This window comes from Larus michahellis, chromosome 1, assembly GCF_964199755.1.
Source record: "Larus michahellis chromosome 1, bLarMic1.1, whole genome shotgun sequence".
Taxonomy (NCBI): Eukaryota; Metazoa; Chordata; class Aves; order Charadriiformes; family Laridae; genus Larus; species Larus michahellis.
In genome coordinates, this window is record NC_133896.1 from 126,719,658 (window position 1) to 126,738,611 (window position 18,954).

Here is an 18,954-nt window from a genome sequence, read left to right on the forward strand (position 1 = left end):
TTCCAACCTAGATGATTCTACCTTTAATGAAGACAAAAAGAGGGAGGCTGGTGCCCAAGTGCAACACTGATCTGGGACAGTGCAATGATCAGGTGTCAGTTCTGGAAGCGGGAATGTGTGTTGTACCGTTGCTTTGCTAGGGGTTGTTAAGTTGGGTGAGAAAAGGATGTATCAGCTTAGGCTTGGTGCTGCCTTCAGGCTACTGCGTTCCATTGACTTTGTTCAAGGTATTTTGTTATGCGAGCCAAAATAGAGCAAAGCTTGTCAAGTCTGTGTCGCATTGATCTCCCCTCATCGGAGGGCTTTGGAAAGGAGCGCTTGTATGCCTTGAGGGATGTGGCTGAAAGTCAAACTGCCACTTTGGCTGGGGGCAATGGTTTGGGAGTGACTTGTCTTTACGTGCGGTGATAGATTTAGTCAAACATCCAGAAGAACGAATGGGTTTTATTTAAAATGTAAACCTGTTACATGATGACAAAAACTCTTATTACAAAATTTGAATGGCAACAACCAGCTGTCATCTGGGATTTACTTGCCTTCAAAACCAGCTGGAAACCAAAACCAATTGAAAGCATGGCTTTTGCAACAGCAGCCTGTTGCGTTTAGATGTGTGCACTATGTACCGTGAAGTAGCCCAGAAGTAAGAAAATACAACCAGTCTAAATTAGCTTAACAACATATTGTGAAATAACTGCTAGGTCACTTTTACATCTGTGAACAGTTACAGCTTCTTGCAGTTGCAGAACATAAAGGAAGAAAACTGTTTTTAGAAAAGGCTTCTGTCAGTTACAGAGGCACCAAAGAGGCTGAGCTAAACAGCCTCATGTGGTAGATAGTGAGGAAACACGTCTGCAGGACTTCTCGCTGAACTGCTAGGAAATGGTTACCCTTCGCATCCACACAGATATTGTTCACATTCTTAAGGTGTCTGCAAGATTGCATGCTTTCTTCAAGCAATTTCCCTTTAGGGAAGGGTTCACTGAAGACTAGATGTGGACTCAAGAAAATATCTAACACCTAGATTAATGGGCAGGAGAGAAGACAAGGAAAGGCTGACATTTAAAGTAACTTATGGCACCTCAGTAATCTTATTTGACAAATGCTGTGAGACAAATGCCCTACCTGATAGGGTATCTTACAGTTGTAGATGGGAAGGCAACAGAGGACAAAAGTGAAACTAATAAATAAAACAGTATTTTTCATAAACATTGAAGCTTAGCAAACACGCAACATACCTTTTTTGACATTAATAGATAAAATGTCGTTTAAAAACCACAATTGTACACAGTTACTTACAGTCTAAACAGGAGACAAGAGCTTAATTACTTAGTTGCAGCTTGGCTTTTTTTTTTAAAACAAAACAAAACCAACAAAAATGACCAACAAAAAACTGATTTTTCCTATCCTGTTCAAATTGGTGAGTAAGCCTAGACTGCATCACATGAGAGCTGAACTGTCCCTTCTCTTAAGTGCCATGGAGGCTCATCCTGTGCAGTCCTCCCGCAAGATCCTGGTGCAGCGGTGGTACGCAGCTGCCTAAGTCTGAGCCTCCTTGCGGGGTATCACTTCAACAAAAGTGAATTGTGCTATTGCCAAATCGTTCTGGATTCCACATGGCAGGAAAACAGGACAACAAAAAAAAAATCTATCTTCACTTGGCTCTGGGATTTGAAAGCTGATCTTGATATGAAAAATACGCCCTGTCTCACGGTTGACACTGGAGTGCCTCACCCCTGCAGAACCAGGACAAACACGGCTGTGACTTACAGAAATGGTAGAATTTTAGTCTAGCAACTGGTGCAGGAGAAACCAGGTGTTTCCAGGGTTCAGTTTAAAATCATAATCTCCACTATTCCCATGATAAGATGGGGAGACTGCCCCACCTAGGCAAGAGAGCTAGTATAGATTCCTCCTCCTTCAAAACTTCATACCGTCAGCAAAGTTTACTGCTTTGCTATTTCCAACCAGTTGTTCTTGGCTGGCTCGGGGCTGAACCAGTGAGGCACGGGCAGTGGCGCGCTTTTTTGGTGGAGGGATAGGACACAAGGAGAGGTTCAGTTAAAAAATTTCAGTTTACAATCCTCCCTGGAAGCCACAGGGGAGTGCTTAAACAAAGACCAGCTGAATCAAGCAGAGCTTGACCACAGTTTTTGTTCCATCCTGAAAAGGGTAAGTCCAGGTAACCTGACATTAACATAGCTGAGACCACTATTTTTAGTCAGTCAGGCTTCCACAGCCTGTTCTTTCACACAGTACACACCGGCTTCTGTCAAAAGTGGAAGTCCCCTTTTCAGTAGAATGTTTGGTAAAAAACCAAAATGTTGATATCAAGTGCATTTAAAGAATGCACGTTCCCTTACGTTAACGCATTCAGTGCTTAACCCCATTAGAGCAACTCCCATTTTTGGAGGACTGGGTCAAAACGTTCTCCCTAGTTCTGTACACAGTGTCATGCAGCTGGTGAAACCAGACAATGAAAGCACGTTCTGTAGAGAGAGAAAGGTGGAAAAGGTCACAAATCTCACTTTGCAGAGAGTCCTTCAGTTTTCTGTCTTTCTTCGCATTCAGTAGTCATCATCAGGGTAAGGAGTCACAGCAAGAACTTCCCACGCTCCTGAAACGCAGTTGCTTTTGCTGCTAACAAAGTCCTCAGAACTGATGATGAGAGACTGGGCACTCACCAGCTCTCAGCGCTTTGGCACAGAGTTGTGAAGTCCCAGGCTTACTGCTTTCCCCAGCACGAGAGCTCAGTGCACTTGAGAGACTATCACAGAGGACTGTCCAAAGTGGTTGGCTGGCATGGTGACACAACTGTTGTGTGGACACAGCCAGTGGCTGGAACAGAAATCCAGCAAATTTTGCTGTCTCTTGTGTTGGAGAAGCTTTTTTTTCTTTTTTTGGCTATCTCTCTTGGCATAGTCTGCAGAAATCTGTCACTTGTAATGCAAGCAGTGCTGCCACTGAGATAGGGAGTGATGCTTCTCTTGACACATCTCCAGCTGCCCAAATTGTCGTCAGGCTTTCCAGTTAGACAGGTGCTGTAAAAAAACAAAACAACTTCCTTTTAGAAAAAAAAAAAAATTCCCCAGAAATAATGATGTCCTAGAGTTGTTTTGCGTAGGTAACCAGTAGAACAGGCTGCAAAGCTATGGAAAAGGTGTGTTCATGCTGCTGAGACAGAATCAAGCTGAGGTGAATCCCTGCTTCTGCCGTGGATACCCAAGACACTGGGGGCCCTCTGCCCTTGTACCACAGACTGGAAGTGCCTCTCCTTCGGCACATGCAAAAAGTGCTCTCCTGCGAACATCCCCCTCTCTTGTGAAGGGATGTCAGCACCACCTTTGGTTTGTTTTAAGCTACTTCAGAGAATGAGATGCACAAAAATTATCCGTGGTCAAGGGAAACCAGCTTCCTGAGGCTCCTCTACAGGCAGTGGAGGAGCAATTGCTCAAGCTCTGAATTTCTCCTCAGTGGAGCATCCTGCCCCACTGACTGTAATGGGTGTCTGGAGAGACTAACCCCACCGGGATGAAGTTACTCTTCTTCACAGCCTGCCTTCCCTGGAGCTTCCAAACCTCTTTTCTTTGTAACAGCAAAGCTAGCCTCAGTAGGCTCTTTTTGGTTTGCAGCATTCAGGATTCCCACCCCCCAAGAAACAATCCTACCTTCTTCGTAAAGTGAAACCCATACAATCAGAAACATATTTACATCAGTACTGAAAAGCAAAATGCTGTAGCAGAGTGTCCACGTGGGTGCACTTCTCTAGTGCTTTACTCCCTATCTACCCACACACAACTTGCTTGAAAATCTCAAATGACCATTGAAACGTTAATTTCTCCAAGAGCCCATCTTTTGCCCCAAGGTAGTATCAGCTATTTCTAAACAATTTCTGAAAGATAGTGGTTTCTTCTTTCATTAAGAAAAAACAGAACAGCAACAAACCTGGACAGATGGAGAATTGACAGCTTGCAAAAACTCTCTGCCTCAGTGCTCAACTACCGTTACCCTTAGAAATGCATTTTTTCCGAACATCTAGCCTAAATCTCCTTTGTTTAAGCTTGTTGTGCCTTAAGTGCTGTGACCCCTGAGTTACGATAATAAATAATTTGTCCTATCCTCTTTAAGGACTCTGAAGAGGGTTGTTATTTTGTCCATAATGGGCCTTGCTTTCTCCAGCCTAAACATAACCAGTCTTTCATCAGAGATCACATTCCCTAGACCATTCTCATTTCTCTGGTAGCGATCCAAGCTGCCCTCAAACTGGGATGCTAAAAAGATACTGCCTTCTGTGCCTTACATGGCTCTGTTGGCAGAAACCAGCCCTCAGAGGTGGGACAGTTTCTGATAGCAGTGAACCACCAAATCTACTGTCCCACCTCCTCTTCTACAAAACGTGTGGAGACATGCCAAGGAAAAGATAGTGTCTGGAAGGCAAGTGTCTTTGTTTTGTTGTTAATAAACAAAACATGCTACAGCAGCCTTCAATATAAGATAAATATTTACTCCTGTTTATGTCACAGAGTTTTCTCTACTGATGGGCTAAGCCCAAGCATCTAATCAAATAGGGCCTGGTATAAGTAAGTCCAGAGAAGAAAAGGTTGACCTTAAATAAACCGCTTGTGTTGTGTTAATGCAGCGCATAGGAACGGAAGGAGAAAATATGTCTTTATCTTAAGGAGAAAATCCATCCTCCTTTCTACGTTATGCTCTGCGGGAAGCAGTGTAATGCCTGTTGATGTTTAGCAAATACAAATGTTGCGGATCAGGCTGGGGCTGCATCATGGCTCTGGAAAATAACTGACCGTTAATCCAGTTTGCATGACCAACAAAGAAGTTCCAGAAAAACTTTTTTAATTTTAAGGGTTGTTTTGCTTCTGTTTGATGTTATGGGTTGGGTACGTTCACAACATCTGCTACAGTAAACTATGCTTTAACTGCTACAGTTTTGGTGAAACCACAGTATTTTCTGCCTGTTCTGCAGAGACGCCAAGGCAACAGTAATTTGCTTCAGGAGAAAGTACCAAATGAGATATAAAATAGGCAGATATTTCACCCTCTCTGTACTCTTACAAGTCCCCTGTACTGAGTTTGTTCTTCCAAATATGTCTTGTATTTTTTTTTGCCCAGTTTTTATTCCCCACCCCCCCCCCCCTAAAATGATAAATGAATATTTAAACCAGCTGGTTGGCAATATTGCATTCTTGCTTATGAAAAATATGAACATGTTGAAGGTCTGAACTGCATAATTTTTTTTCTAGTAAAAGAGAGCGCTTAGTATTTTCTTTAAATTGGGTGTATATAGGCTCAGGTTCATAGATGTGAAGCAAATGATGTTCCTACATCCCAGCTAAGGACCTTCTAGGATGTAGTGCCTAAAAAGGTGGCGAACAACCATTTGATGATAGGCGCTGACATTATATGAAGTGTTAAATGGTCAGTGTTGTTGTCCAGACTTGAAAATCAGCATTTAAAACAGATTTTCCAAGTCTGGCTCTGTCTTGATGGCAATGGGAGCTTTATCATAATTGTAGAACAGGAGGGGAGGGTGGCTTCAGCCTGTATGCATTGTGTCTGTCCCCTGTTGATTTGTCGTGTCCTTTGGCCTGAACTGTTGAAGGAACTTCTGGGAACCAAGACTCAGGCTGCTTTTGGCAGCACTTCCAGACAGAGCTCAAGGAAAGGGCTGAGAGAAGAAGTAAGGCTACCGCTTTACATGCTTGGGTTTTTAAGATCCATCAAGTCTAATCTAAAAGCTTTATACTGAACTTGAGTACTGAAGCTGTGAAGCTAACTCACTCTTGAGACAAATACAGTAACATATTTTTAATACTTACAGTTGAGTCCTCCTTTGTCTTCATTTGATTGGACATCTGTTGAAACAAATGCACTGTTTTAAGCATGTAGGATAAATAACAACAGCCTTTAGCCAAACAGGATTAATTTTAAGCAATATCCGAAGTTGAGAGTTCAATGATCTTTGGACAGCAAAATGCAGTCCATACTCTGTTTGCTTACGATCTAGGTCACCATTTCAGCAAGGACAGATTTGCAGCAACAGCTCTGCTGCATGTTTTGGGACAGTATCATGTGCTATTCTTGGGCTGTTTCTGAAGAAAGGACATGGCTCCTAGCCCAGCTGCTCCAGATGCTGGGCAAGATCACTATCCTGTTTTCTCCTGCTCTTTTCTGACGCACCTGGGCTTGCTAGCCATGAGGAGGAGGACATGGATTGAAAATGTGGTTTGTCCATGAAAAGTGTGGTTGCCCCTGCTCCCTTTTCTTAGACGCTAGCTCTTGCATACCTGCAAAGTGGCTTACTCAGTACTCGGATACATCAGCAGACTCGGTCTGATTGACCAGATGTCTTTTAGAGCTATCTTTTTTTTCTGTCACACCAAACATTGCAGAGTCCTGCATGCAGGCAAATGCAGCAATAGAAGTGTATGCATGTATAGCATGGAGCGACAGTGAGACATGCATTTTTTCTAGTTAGTAGATAGCGGCTTGATCCCGGTGGGATCTTGAACTCTTAATTGTCCAGCCAGTGACTCTAAAGCTCTCAGGATTGATTTATCGTCTGATTTCTGCTTTGGATTGTGCTGAGCAGAGCGAGTTACTGACCCTAGTCCTGTTCCATGGAGGAGCGTTCCCTCCATCTGTCCAGAAACAGCCTGCAGGGGTGGCAGCTGAGAAACTGTGACCTGAACAGGCACAAAATCTGAGTTACTCTCACATCCAGCAGTTAATTCCTGTGAGGCTTGGGCACATTAGCAGAAAATCATAAAGAATAACAGGTCGTGGGGCACTACGTGTCCTCCCCAGGGCACCCCAGGTTTTTGATAACAGCATGATTTCCTGCTGTTTTGTGCAGGCAGCTTACTTGTACCCTCTAGCAACGCACTAGATGACATTAAATATTTTGCCAAATGAAAAAGAATTCTTCAGATTTGATCATACAAATGAAGGGCCTCATTACCTGTGTAGGACACTAGTTTAGAGGGCCTCCGTCTCCACAGCCAGCAGGTAAAAACAGCTAGAAGACCTATCACAATGACAATGGAAATGATGCTAGCTGCTTGAGCACCTTTTCCATTTTTTTCCAGGTTTTTGTTACTTTCTATGCTAGAACCGCTTTGCTTCTGCTGTGTGTCTAGAATAAAATAGAAAAAGGATGTAATAAGGTTAAGTTTTCACATTTCATGCCAAGCAAACATTTGACCACGGTTTACACACACACAAAAAAATTCTGAGGACTAAATATCTGTGCTATTCATGTCACAACCTGGTCTAGTGGGAGGTGTCCCTGCCCATGGCAGGGCCATTGGAACTAGATGATTTTTTTAAGGTCCCTTCCAACCCAAACCATTCTATGATTCATTCTGAGCAGGGCACATCTCCACCTTACGCTGTCCAATAATGCAATCCCAGTTTATTCCTCCCTGTCACCATACTGTGTGCATCTCTCTTTCTTCTTTTTTGTTGTTATTTTCTGCTAGCCTTGGGAGACTGTATGTTTGAGCTTGTATCTAGACTCAGTTGAAAGTGAATCAATACAGAATCTATAATGTAAATCTGATAGTATTCAGAAAACCCGTTTCTCTGAAGTTGTGATGAATTCCCACCAATTGCTGCAAACTGAAGGTTACAGATCTCCTCTCTTACTCAATGGTGGTAGTGCTTTTATAAACCAATAAAAAAAATAGTAAGACGAAGGTCTTTTCCCCCAGAATACAATACGACAGAATGCCATTAGGAAACTAATGACAAGGTTACCTAGTTTTCCTTTAATTTGGGATGGCAGCAAGGGTATGCTATCATATAAACACTCTACTGTGCCACTTTTGCTCATGCGCACAATTTTTGTTCCTGGAAAGAACTTCTATTTTTTGGCTATGTTTGTGGGCTCAGTGTTATTAAGTCCAGAGTATGTGATTCCTTGGTGTGTTCAGGTAAACTAACTGTGGGTATCCAGCTACAGTTATGCAAACAATCGAACCTCCTTGCGCCAGGGTGGAGAAACCTGCGAGAGAAAGGTGTGGGAGGCAAGAGCAGGAACAGCAATGAGACTGAACAGCCACCTCCAGATAAGCTCTCCCACTCCAGATAGCTTCTCTACACAGCTGTTTGGAAATCATGAAATCCACTAACGGTACTATAGCTATAACTGGGTTTTTTTTATATCTTTTTTTTTTTTTTAAAATAGCGTTCTGTTTTTGTGAAAAGTTGAGTGGCTAAATACTTGTTTCTACTATTGATCACTCATATCGGCAATAAATAGCATATTATACTTGTGCTATTGGGCGTATTGTTCTATTGGGCTTTCAATTACCCGTTTGCTACAGGCCTACTTTAAACAGTGCACGGTATTAAATTGAGTTTTGAAGACTGAAAACAGAATTTTAAACTAGGCAGATAAAAAGCAAACGTGTGTGCTGCAAAGCAGTCAGGTAGGGGTTCAGAAATTGTGGACCTGCTGTACAGTGCCCCATGAAAAACAACCCGACTCCCCAGGTCATCACGTTCCTGAGGAACCAAAGGGCCCAGTGACTGCTTCAGATAGAAGAGCTTCTTGGTGCCGTTGTCCTAATACGCTTGATGGGGTGTTCACTTCAATGTGGAAGAAGTAAACATAAAGTCCATAGCTAAGCCTAACTAGCTTGAAACAAAACCTGAGTTCTTCTCCACACTTTTTGAAACTACTGCATTAATGCATACCCCTCGTTAGTGCGTATCTACAGAGACACACTGGTTGATATTCCTGCTATCTAGAAAACATGAAGCAGCAAGAAGGGACTTACAGTTGGCTGATAGATTTTCCTGCAGTATTTTATTTTCTACGGAGCACTCTATTTGCATGGTAGAAGTGGCTTTAACCTTCAGTGTGCTAAAAACGCTGTAGGTCCCATCGGCGTGGGGGGTGATCTTTAGCTCTGATGGAGGCAGGTGGCTGTTGTCCGTTTTATTTATCCAATAGACATTGGGTTTTGGGTATCCATTCCCGGACCTGCAGCTGAAAGTCACCTCCTCTCCAGTGCTGTCACCGTTTCTTACTGGTCCACTGAGTATTGGTTGGCTATAACTAGCTGGAGAGCAAGAGAAAAAAGAAATAGTCATTGACATGTTGAAACATATTGAAAAGACAAAATTTTGACGTGGGTTCTGAAGCAGAAGTTCTGGGTTTCACACGACCCTCCTGACTTGAAAGGGAAACACCTGCAGGTTTGGTTTGTAAGCCAGAGAGCTGAGAGAATTACTGGAAGGGCAGAAGGCTCAAGCCAAATGCAAAGAAAGCAAGCAACTTCTTAAGCTGCTGCCACCCAGTCATGTGCAAGAGCCCTTACATTAATGAAAATCAAGATGAAAAAAAACCTCACACTGGATAAACAGCTGATACTGGCATTCTCCCAGTTTTAGGTTCCCTAATCTGTAACATTTAAATTAAGCAGACCTCATTTCAGCGAAGTGCTGAAGTGTGTTTCAAAGTTCAGGCCATGCTTAAACGCAATATTGAAATGGCATGAATTTGAAAAGCTGGAACGAGAATTTGGGCAAATATGTGCAAATAATACAATTTCTTACCTGCTAAACTGAGAACGACTTCTGCCTGGTGAATCACTCTAGTATATTCAGTTTTCTGCAGTACTACGCATTTGTACCTACGTTCATCACTCTGGCTGACATTCAGCAGTAGCAGAGAAAAATCGCCATTTTCCAATCTGTCCCAGAATAATTGAGTCCGGTTTTTAAAGTGAATACACTGTTCACTTTCGTTGTCTTGACCAGAGATCATTGCATGTACAACCGAACACTCTTCTTGATCATCAGCTATTTGCCAATATACCCGTAAACTTTTTAAGTGCAGTTCTCTTCCTTGATAAATGCAACTGAGTGTAGCGTTGTCTCCAAGTTTACTGACGATGATCTTCTCCTCCAGTGCAATAACTACAAGATAAAGGAGAGAGAGGGGAAAAAAGGGAGGTTAGTTGGAAAAAACGTCATTCTGTTCAAGCATATCCTACCACACGTGGACTCCAGTATTAGTGTTTATGACATGCAGGTGAGTGTGCTCACCTCATAGTCATTCCTACCTCCTGACTTACTGGTGGCTGATTCTCTCTATGTCTGTTATCTGTACATTTTCCATACGGGCCTTTTGCAATATAAAGCCTTCTGCTTGTTTCTTGCTCTGAGGACCAATCGGTCTAAGCATTCTCAGCCCCATGGATACCTGCATGTTTCACTTTGCCCACTGACTGGGATGAACTGCAGACACATATTCAAGTCCTAATGCTTTAATAATAATTTTTTTATAAATCAAGAAAAACGCCAAATAACACCAGGTAAATCACAAGGAGTGGAAACACTGTTAAGAAAAAGAGTGCTACCTTTATTTTGAGACCCAAAAATTTAAAAAGGGGAGTAAAACCAGTGTTTCTCAAAGTGGTCATGTCATAGCAATCACATTTTATTGCTGCCACTGGTGTCACCCTCTCAACAAATATACCCAGCTGGCAAACCAGCATGCCCAGATACCTCCAGTGACACGTTCATTAGACATTTACAACCTCTCACAGCCACTTTGAGGTAGGCCAGTGGGGTGTCTGGCTTTGCAGGGCACTTTTCCTGGCCTCCAGACATGAGGAAGGCAGTCTGTCCTCCTGGTGAGCAAGGCGAAGGCATGAGCTGGCTGACGAGCGACGCAGAAGGTGCGGGTCAGCTACTCGGAATGGGCCAGGGTGGCTCTGACTGCAGCCTCCCTGCTGGGAGGGATCCACCACCTCTCCTCCACCCAGCAGCCGAAACCTCTCTGGTGCAACTGGTTGCTGAGACCAAAGCAGTGTAAATGTCAGACTGGGGGGCGAGGTGGGGGTGTCAGGCATGGGGTTCGATGGGAGAGATTACAGCTGGGGGAAGTGATTATGTGGCTGGGCAAATTAGGGAAAGAAAGACAGCAGGAGCGAGGGTTTGGTAATGTGGAAAACAGTGTATGGTGAGGTGGGAGAGAGGTGGCAATGTTAAAGGGGGATGTGTTTTTGTGTTGCTGCATTGGATTCAGAAATGGCTCATCTAGATGTCCGAGTTGGGCAGCCTGACTTAAAAGTACCACTGAAGCAAACACAGCACTTGCAGGGAGAAAGGCAGTGTGTTCTCCAGGCCCTTATCCTCTGCTGGGCAAGAGAAGAAGTAATGGGCTTGAGCTGCAACAAAGATGCTGCAGCTCAGACTTTGGGAAACCCCTTGTAGCAGCAGGAAAAACACACCCTGGAAAGGCGGGGGCACTTCCATCACTGGCATTATTTAGGAAAAGGCCAGCTGGCATGTGTTGAAACTCAATCTGTTACAGTTTATCCTGATTTTGGGGCTGGGGACTTTTCTTGATGACTTTGTTGATGTCCTTCTCAGTGATTAAGCAAAAATAGAGAAGACACAACTCTGAAAACGTTTAAGTATCACCAAGTGATGTCCTTTTAACCTTACATTTGTTTTGAAGGGGATTTTTGGAACTGTAGTAAAAGAATTACTAATATTGGGTACTTGATACAGCGATGCGTAGTTCTAGTCACAATATGAATATGGACTTTATGCGGGCATGTTAGATCTGCTTATCAACAGCACTTACTACCCCACTTCTAAGACCTTTTGTTGGCAGAGATAAATACACAGGGATGTCTGTAAAGCAGGCAGAACAATCTAAGCAAGAGCATCCATAAGGTCCCTTGCTATTCTCTGTACTGAAATGGGTAGAAACTGATTTTTCCTCTTTCCCTGATGCATGTCCCACTGAGGAATTGTTAAGTGTCTTGCTGAAAACACACCGATGTTTATATTGTATGTATTACAAATACTCTGTGTACTTGGGTACATGTTAAGGAAGAGAAGCTTCATTTTTAACTGAAGTGTTCTGAACTTACCAGCTTTCAGGATAGGAAGGAGCAGTAACAGAAATCCATAGCTAAAATAAAAAAGCAAACGAGAGTTACATGATAGACTTTAGCAACTCTGTTGTTTACCTAAGCAATAAATCTAATATCGGTTGTTTCAGTATAGTGGCAGAAGTAAGTAAATTAGGTACTACTATTATGTAGTGTCCCATTTAAGTATTTGCATTTTTGACAGCTGCAAAACTTCTGTTCAAACGACATAACTCTGTGGGTGGGTGGCCAAGGCCACGAATAGCAGTAAAACGCACTAATATTGGAATCAGAGCAGAAGGCATGAAGCTGGTGTTGTGCCTGTCTTTCTTGTGAAAAACGAACTGTACAGACTCACTGACAAAGAGACCCTGGAAGATACCTGGGTCCCTGGGAAGGAGTGTGGCTGCACAGGCCAAAATCCAGCTAAAAGCCCTGCACCCCACTTTTTTGCTGAAATCAATGAGTTGCGATTTATCTGCTTAAAGGACGGCACGCAGCTGACCATGCTGCCCACCGGTTTTTGCGCTTAGTAAAAATGTGTAAACAGGAAACGTGCTGATAGCAGGGAGCTGTGCAAAGGTTTTGCTGGAAAGAATTCAGTGTGTTTGATGGCTCCGGAGGGGCAAATCTATACGGGAGTTTCCCAAGGGAGTTACATCTGCTGGATGCTATAGGAAACCCCAGTTTAACCTATCTACAAGGTCCAGGTGATTTAACTCTCATCTCACAGGGCTTTGAGAAAGATAAGTGTGCAGCACTTTCCGAAGAGTTACTTTAAAATAGCCTTTCACCACCCTGCCTAGCTATACATTGTGCTCTCCTTCCTCCAGACCTCTGTGGGAAAGGAAAGACAGACGCTGGAAAGGTTTTGGAATGGGAGCTGCGTGGCTGCAGTTGCCCACCTTGATACTGCCCCAGGTACAATAAGGTTGCAAAGCTGAGCCGATGGATGGGTAGAGGGACACGAGCACCTGCTCATCCCCAGTTTCCCCAGCTCGCTTTTGCAAGCAAGAAGGGCTGTGAGGCCACACTACCTGGGTGCAGCTGGTTCCCTTCCCCAGTTGTTCTCAGCCCTCAGCCAGGTCCAACGCTGAGCCAAGGGCTGGGGCAATGAGGGAGAGGTGCCCCCAGAAGCCCGTGTCCATCCAGAAGCAAGTCTCAGGGTCTCCCACCCAGACCGCTCGCTTTTTTCCCTCCAAACAAACCCTGCCCTGCCTGACCCTCCTTCCTCCAAGCTCTAATCTAAGCTCATTCCCCCAGCAGTCATTTCTCACCTCACTTTTCTCTATCAGCTGTGCTTTACAACGTCCCCTCTACCCTTTCATGCCTCCTGCCCTTTCCTCACAGCTCCTGTCCGGCCAAACATCAGGGTGCATCTGCCACCTCCAAGGCACAGCATTGCTTCTGCCCAGCTTTACTCCCACCAGCTGCCTGGGCACAACATGTGTCTCCTCTGCTGTGGAGGAGGGTCTCTAATTCCCACCTGCCCCCAGGAAAACTACGGTCTTCCCAAACATATTTGGCTTCCCATGGAAAAAGCAGAGGACATTCCTGACACAAAATCTACCTCCACTTGAAGCCCCATTTCCAGAGGATAAGCTGCAGAAAGTTTAGGGAAGAGTCAATCTGACTTCTATTATTTTTATATGAAGAAAACTCTGTCTTTTCCTTTTCCGTGTCCTTTGAAATGGCTTCACAGATGAGGTTTCAAAAGTTTAAGTGAATGCCCAGTGTGGAACATTTCCGCGCTAATACTTATTTTAGTAAGTCTCCAATCATCTCTAAAGTAAGTCTCCCGAGTAAGCAAATCTAAACACTCCAGGGAGGCAGCTCTGCTCTGTTCTGTCTCTGGCAGTGACTTTTTGTGGCTTTTGCACATGTCCTTGTATTGTATTTCTGCTGTATTTTTATATTGTGCAGGAGCCACCACTTTTATGCCAGGCTTGCGGAGGTCTGTCTTGACAAGCTCACCTTAACGTAATTCTTTATCGTTCTGAATCCCATGTCTGTGTTTGTTTTATTGTTCCCCGCCCAAGTTAGAAACTACCGATATAGTCAGTCATTTGAATTAAACCGAGAACAACAATTGACTGATCTTTATGGGACTCTTTAGGGAATTTCCCATGGTAGACATTCACTGATGCCAACAAACATTTAGCTAGTCAGCCAGGAATGATCCTCTGTGTGTATACAAAGCAGGTCTTGATTTCTTATTTTAATAAATGATGTCACAGCCAAAGTTGGACAGATCTTGAGATGTTCGTCCTCTTACTTAGAGGAGGTTGCAGCTGTGTAGTGTGGGGGCAGTGTCAACCCACCATGTTTCCCTGGAACAGCTTTAATGCCAAGCTCCTGTTGGAAAAAGGGAGGAATGCTCTTGCCTGTAGAGAAATCTCCGTTTTACCCTATATGTGCACTCTGTTCCTGTGTCTGTCATGCTGGCAGTGAGCTCCACTAAATGCACGCGTAGCTGCATTAGTTTCTTAGGTTCTCTCTCTCCTTTTTAAAAAAAAAAATATATTTTTTTTCCTCTTTTCTTTCCCACACCTTCCCCTTCTATATGTTTTTTAAAATGTCGTGTGAAACGGGAGAAAGTTGCACTTCCTCTTTCATACATTCTTGTCTGACGAGATCATTCTTCCTACCAGCATCTCAACTTTTTCATGCACTATTTATTTTAGAGTCATGGGATGTTGCTGCTCTGGCATAAATTAGCCAGACAAAAGATGTCCCGATGCTTCCAAGAACTTCGGGGCTTTTGCTCCGCTGCCAAGATTTGCTTTGTCCCCCAACCTTGTATTGGCATCGCTCTTCTCGCATCAGCAGGTGCCCTAAATAGGTTATCTCTGCGAAGCTTTTCTAACGCCTACCGTAAGGCAACGCTAAAGTGGGCAATAAAAACCGGTGGACCCGTCACTGACACCGAGAGCCAGAAGGCTCCTTAAAAAGGCCGATTTTTAAGTCTTCGGCGGGGTAGGTGACAAACCACAGCCAGGTGGAAGCCCCTGCGTGGGCTGCCGGGCGACGCCGGGCGCCTTCCAAAACCCGCCCGCCCCGCTCCCCGTTCTCTGCCCGCCTCCCGCCCCGCCGGGAAAGCCGCCGCCGGGCACGTTGAACGCCGCAACCTGCTGTCCCGGAGCCGGGGGCTGGGGGGGATGGACAACCCCCCCGCAAACGCCTCTCGCCCCCGTCTCTCTTTAAGAAGCCCACCCCCGACAGAGCTTTTCCTGCCCGCCGCACTGCAACGAAGCTCGGATTTTTCTAAAGGGGGTGGTCTGTGTGTGTGTGTGTCTGTCTGCCCCGGTTTGTGACACGCATCCCCCCCGCCCTAGCGACACGCGTGGGGGGCGGCAGCTCCCCCTTCCCCCGGGTCGCCACTCACCTTCGCGGCTCCATGGCAGCGGCGCGGGAGACGGGTGACTGCCCGAGCCCAGCCGGACCGTGCTGTGCTGTGCTGTGCCGCACCGAGCCCGCCGCTCGCCCGGTTTAGGCCATTCCCCTTTTCCCTCCCACGCCTCCTCCCCACGGGGATTTCCGCAATCCGTGCGCGGCCGGCCCTGCCACTGGACGAACCGGGGCGCCTTGCCGCCGGCACACCGACCCCCGGCAAAACCCTCCCCCGGGCTTGGCCACCGGCAGCGCTCCCGCTTCGTCCCCGCACGCCGGGCGCTGCACTTCGAGAGAGCGCGGCCCCGTCCCGGCGGTGCCGAGGACGTCAGGCGAGTACTCGCCCATCCCCGCTGAGCCCTTTCCAACAGCCTCGCCGGGACCGCTTGGCAGAGGCTCCCGACCCCCGAAAAGCCATCGCCCCCCCGCTTCCCGGGAGGAGGTTGCCCGTCACCGCCGGCTCTGGGCGCTGCTGGGGGGGCACCTGGGGAGCCAGGGCTGGGCACCGGCTTTTGTGATGGCGCGGGGAGGGCAGCATCCTGTCGGCCCTGGGGGGTGGTTGAGACCGGCCCCATGGCCCCACTCGGCGTGTGCAAGGGAGGGGGCAAAGTACCACAACCCGTCGTTGGTCGCGACCCTCCCCCCCGACACCCCCACCCCCGGGTCTTTGCAGAGCCTGCCGGGGAGCCAGGGGCTCCATCGTTGAGTTGTGTTTCAAAATACATTTCAAAAGACATTGGGTTTGCCATTGCGTAATTCATAAATAGCCCTAAATGTGATTTGATGTGACCACGCCTGAAGATGCAGAAGATAAAAGCTCTGAATCATGTTGATAAGGGGTGCTGGAGCAGTAGTTGGCTATTTGAAAGCTGTGGTTCACATCCACCAGCAGTTTTGTTTCTGGCTCCCTATCAGGCGCTGCGTTTGGCTTGTTGACTCTCAGGCATCTCAACCCAGCTGGGTCGTCTTCGCCAACGTTAACGTTTGTGACACACACCACGAAGCCATCACTGCCGCGCTGCAAACACGCGCCACAGTGACAGTCGTTAAAAGAGTCGTTAAAAAAGCCCTGTTAATGTTTTATTTCATCTTGGTTCTGAGTCACCCTGTGAATATCAATTACTTTGTCTACGATGAGCAAGAAACTCCAGGGTTGTGCAAGACCTGCAGGTCTCAATGCTGTTTCTGCTGCCAGCCAGCAGGGAGAAGTTGGGGCTCTCAGTTTTGAGTCTCAAAGCCAACGTTACTTCAGCCTCTCTGTGTTATCGCTGATACGCTGCAAATCAGTGATTGGTTTGGGAGGATAGACTTAAATTTCCATTAAATTTAAAGGAAGATAAACATTCGTATGGAATTATGGCTGACTCGGAAGGTATTGGCAGCAGTCAGTTCACATCTCTCACTGAAATATTTCCTGATGGAGTGTCCTAGTTTGGGAACTACTCTTTTGATATTTTAGGTGCTGTTTTAATAACAGACAGTTCTGTTATTAGTTCTTTATGGAATCAGTTCTTCATGGCTAAAAGCTTCCTGACTTTAAAAGCTTGTGGCTTGACTTTATAGGTGAATTTTTAGACTTCTGGATATAAATTTGTTCTTTCTAAAATGCATAGTTTGAACGCACTCTTCTGATGTTCTTTACAATGGTTTTTATCATGCTTTTTTCATACACGATGAATAAGAACAGGCTATTACTACACATGCGTCCCAGTTTTGGTGGAAAGAAATTTCAGAATAAGCAAGAAAGACAAATGTGCCTCTATAGCTGTGAGACTCTTTGGGATTTGGAAAGGTCGGATACAAACCTCTTTGCCTGCACCAGGCATTGCCTGAATTCCCTGGTGAGTTTTAATCTATAAGGCAACTTTGTCTTCTATTTGCCTTGCAAATGGTATTCCATTAAGGCCCGGCCTTAGGCAGGTCCTAAGTTGTCCCTACCTGCAGAATTCCTCAGAGGGCTTGAAATATAGGATGTTCTTCTGCCAGTGGCTCTGTTCTTATGGCACACACTGAACATCCCTGTGGTTAACAAAAGCAGCCTCTCACTGCCAAATCACTGCCATTAGATGTAACATGTTCCTTGGGGAGTGCTCCCCTATTTCTTTCCACGCAATCAAAAAATGAGAAGCAGCTGCAGTGGAGGATCATTGCAGCTGATGTAGTTCTTCCTATTTATGCTGAATAGCAACATATTTTTATTCTTTTAGACATAGATCTATTAATACGTCACTTACGGGCAGTAAGTCAGGGTATTTGGCTTGGGGTCAAAATACAGACCTCAGTGACGTGATCTTTCCCCTGCAAGTATCGCATCAAAGATAAGATGAATAGTAATAGGCAGGGTGTTTGAAAAGCCTATGTGACAAGTTTTCATCAAAGATGTGGCTCCTCATTCCTATTACCATATGCCTATAGAAAAACTCAGGCAGGGGAGTGCCCCTGAAGGTTGACTGGTGCAACCTCCACCTGAAAGAAGGGTGAACTTCGAAGTTATAAACCAAAGCCACTACTAAGATGTGGTTCAACGTTACTACTGCTGCTTCCATATGTCTGAAAGTTATGATGAGACTTCCTTTTTACCAGAGAATACTGTGAAATTTTTATCAGCAGTTGTTTTCATTTCCCAAGGTCTAGTTTTAGTAATGCAAAACCATATATTTATTTGTTTTCTTTTGTTAAAAAGGCTACAATATAGGACAGTCACATGCAAAGCTGTCTGATTTGGTTTCTAAAATTACAATGTTTCTAACAGGAAAGATGGATCTTAGCTTCAGAAAATCAAGGTGTTTAAGGTTGTTGAAGTGCAAAACCTATTCCAGTTTAGTAAATCGATGCAGTCTTAGGTAGCTGCTGCGCTCTCCGTTTGAGACATAGAAGTGGCTCAAAGACAATCCATTTGGTCCCTCCTCCTGTGTGCGTATGTGTATGTGTGTGTGGCTCAGCGTGAGAGACAGGCAGAGGCAGCTGAGCTCCTAAAGTTTGTAAAATAAACTTATTGTTGACTGTTAATGTCCTCTCTTAAGTGTGTCTGCGCCTCTTGACACAATGAAACTAAGGCATTTAAGGCTGGCAGAAGAAGAAAATAAGTCCTATGGCTTGTGTGTGGCAAATATGTTGCCTATGGACTTTGAAACTAGAAACATTGGAAAGAATTGTGGAAAAAAAAAAAGGAAAACAACATTCTAATTTTTCAGGGCTGTGAGACAGAGGAATGATCTACATACCAGAGAGCTAAAGAGCTGATTGTTTTCAAATGAGTATGATGCAAAGAGATCAGGTGTACCTGCAAAATACGTATCTTCAGTGGCAAGCTCATTAATGCAACTATTGAGAATCCAGAGACTGACTAGACTTTGTGAAACAGAGACATACCTCTCTCTACATATATAGAAAAAAAGAAAATCTTAGACGAATGGAACACCTTTGGGGACAACTGAAAAATGGGTGACACAACTGTATGTGATGTGGAGGACTTGAACCATTTTTGGAGTAGGACAGCCATGAAAGAAATGCACATAAAATTAGTAGCGGAGGATAACTGAACGCTGAAAAGTTTTCAGGGTGGCTAGAGCATGTCACCCATTTGAAAAGCAGACGCCTGTGTCAGTAGCAGTGGGCACAATGACACGGTGACAAAACCGAAAGAGAGGTA

The 18,954-nt window shown here is 45.0% G+C and overlaps 1 protein-coding gene across 1 annotated transcript; it reads right to left on the minus strand.

Moving 5' to 3' along the window:
* Nucleotides 1-424: 424 nt before the first annotated feature.
* On the minus strand, nt 425-18,693 carry ICOSLG (inducible T cell costimulator ligand). Its single transcript, XM_074603191.1, has 7 exons — nt 15,298-18,693; nt 11,913-11,953; nt 9,580-9,942; nt 8,799-9,083; nt 6,977-7,150; nt 5,835-5,870; nt 425-3,038 (listed from the first exon to the last, which is right to left on the minus strand). Exons 1-7 carry the CDS (start codon nt 15,309-15,311, stop codon nt 3,028-3,030), a joined length of 924 nt encoding a protein of 307 aa, XP_074459292.1. The 5' UTR covers nt 15,312-18,693; the 3' UTR covers nt 425-3,027.
* Between the last annotated feature and the right edge of the window lie 261 nt (nt 18,694-18,954).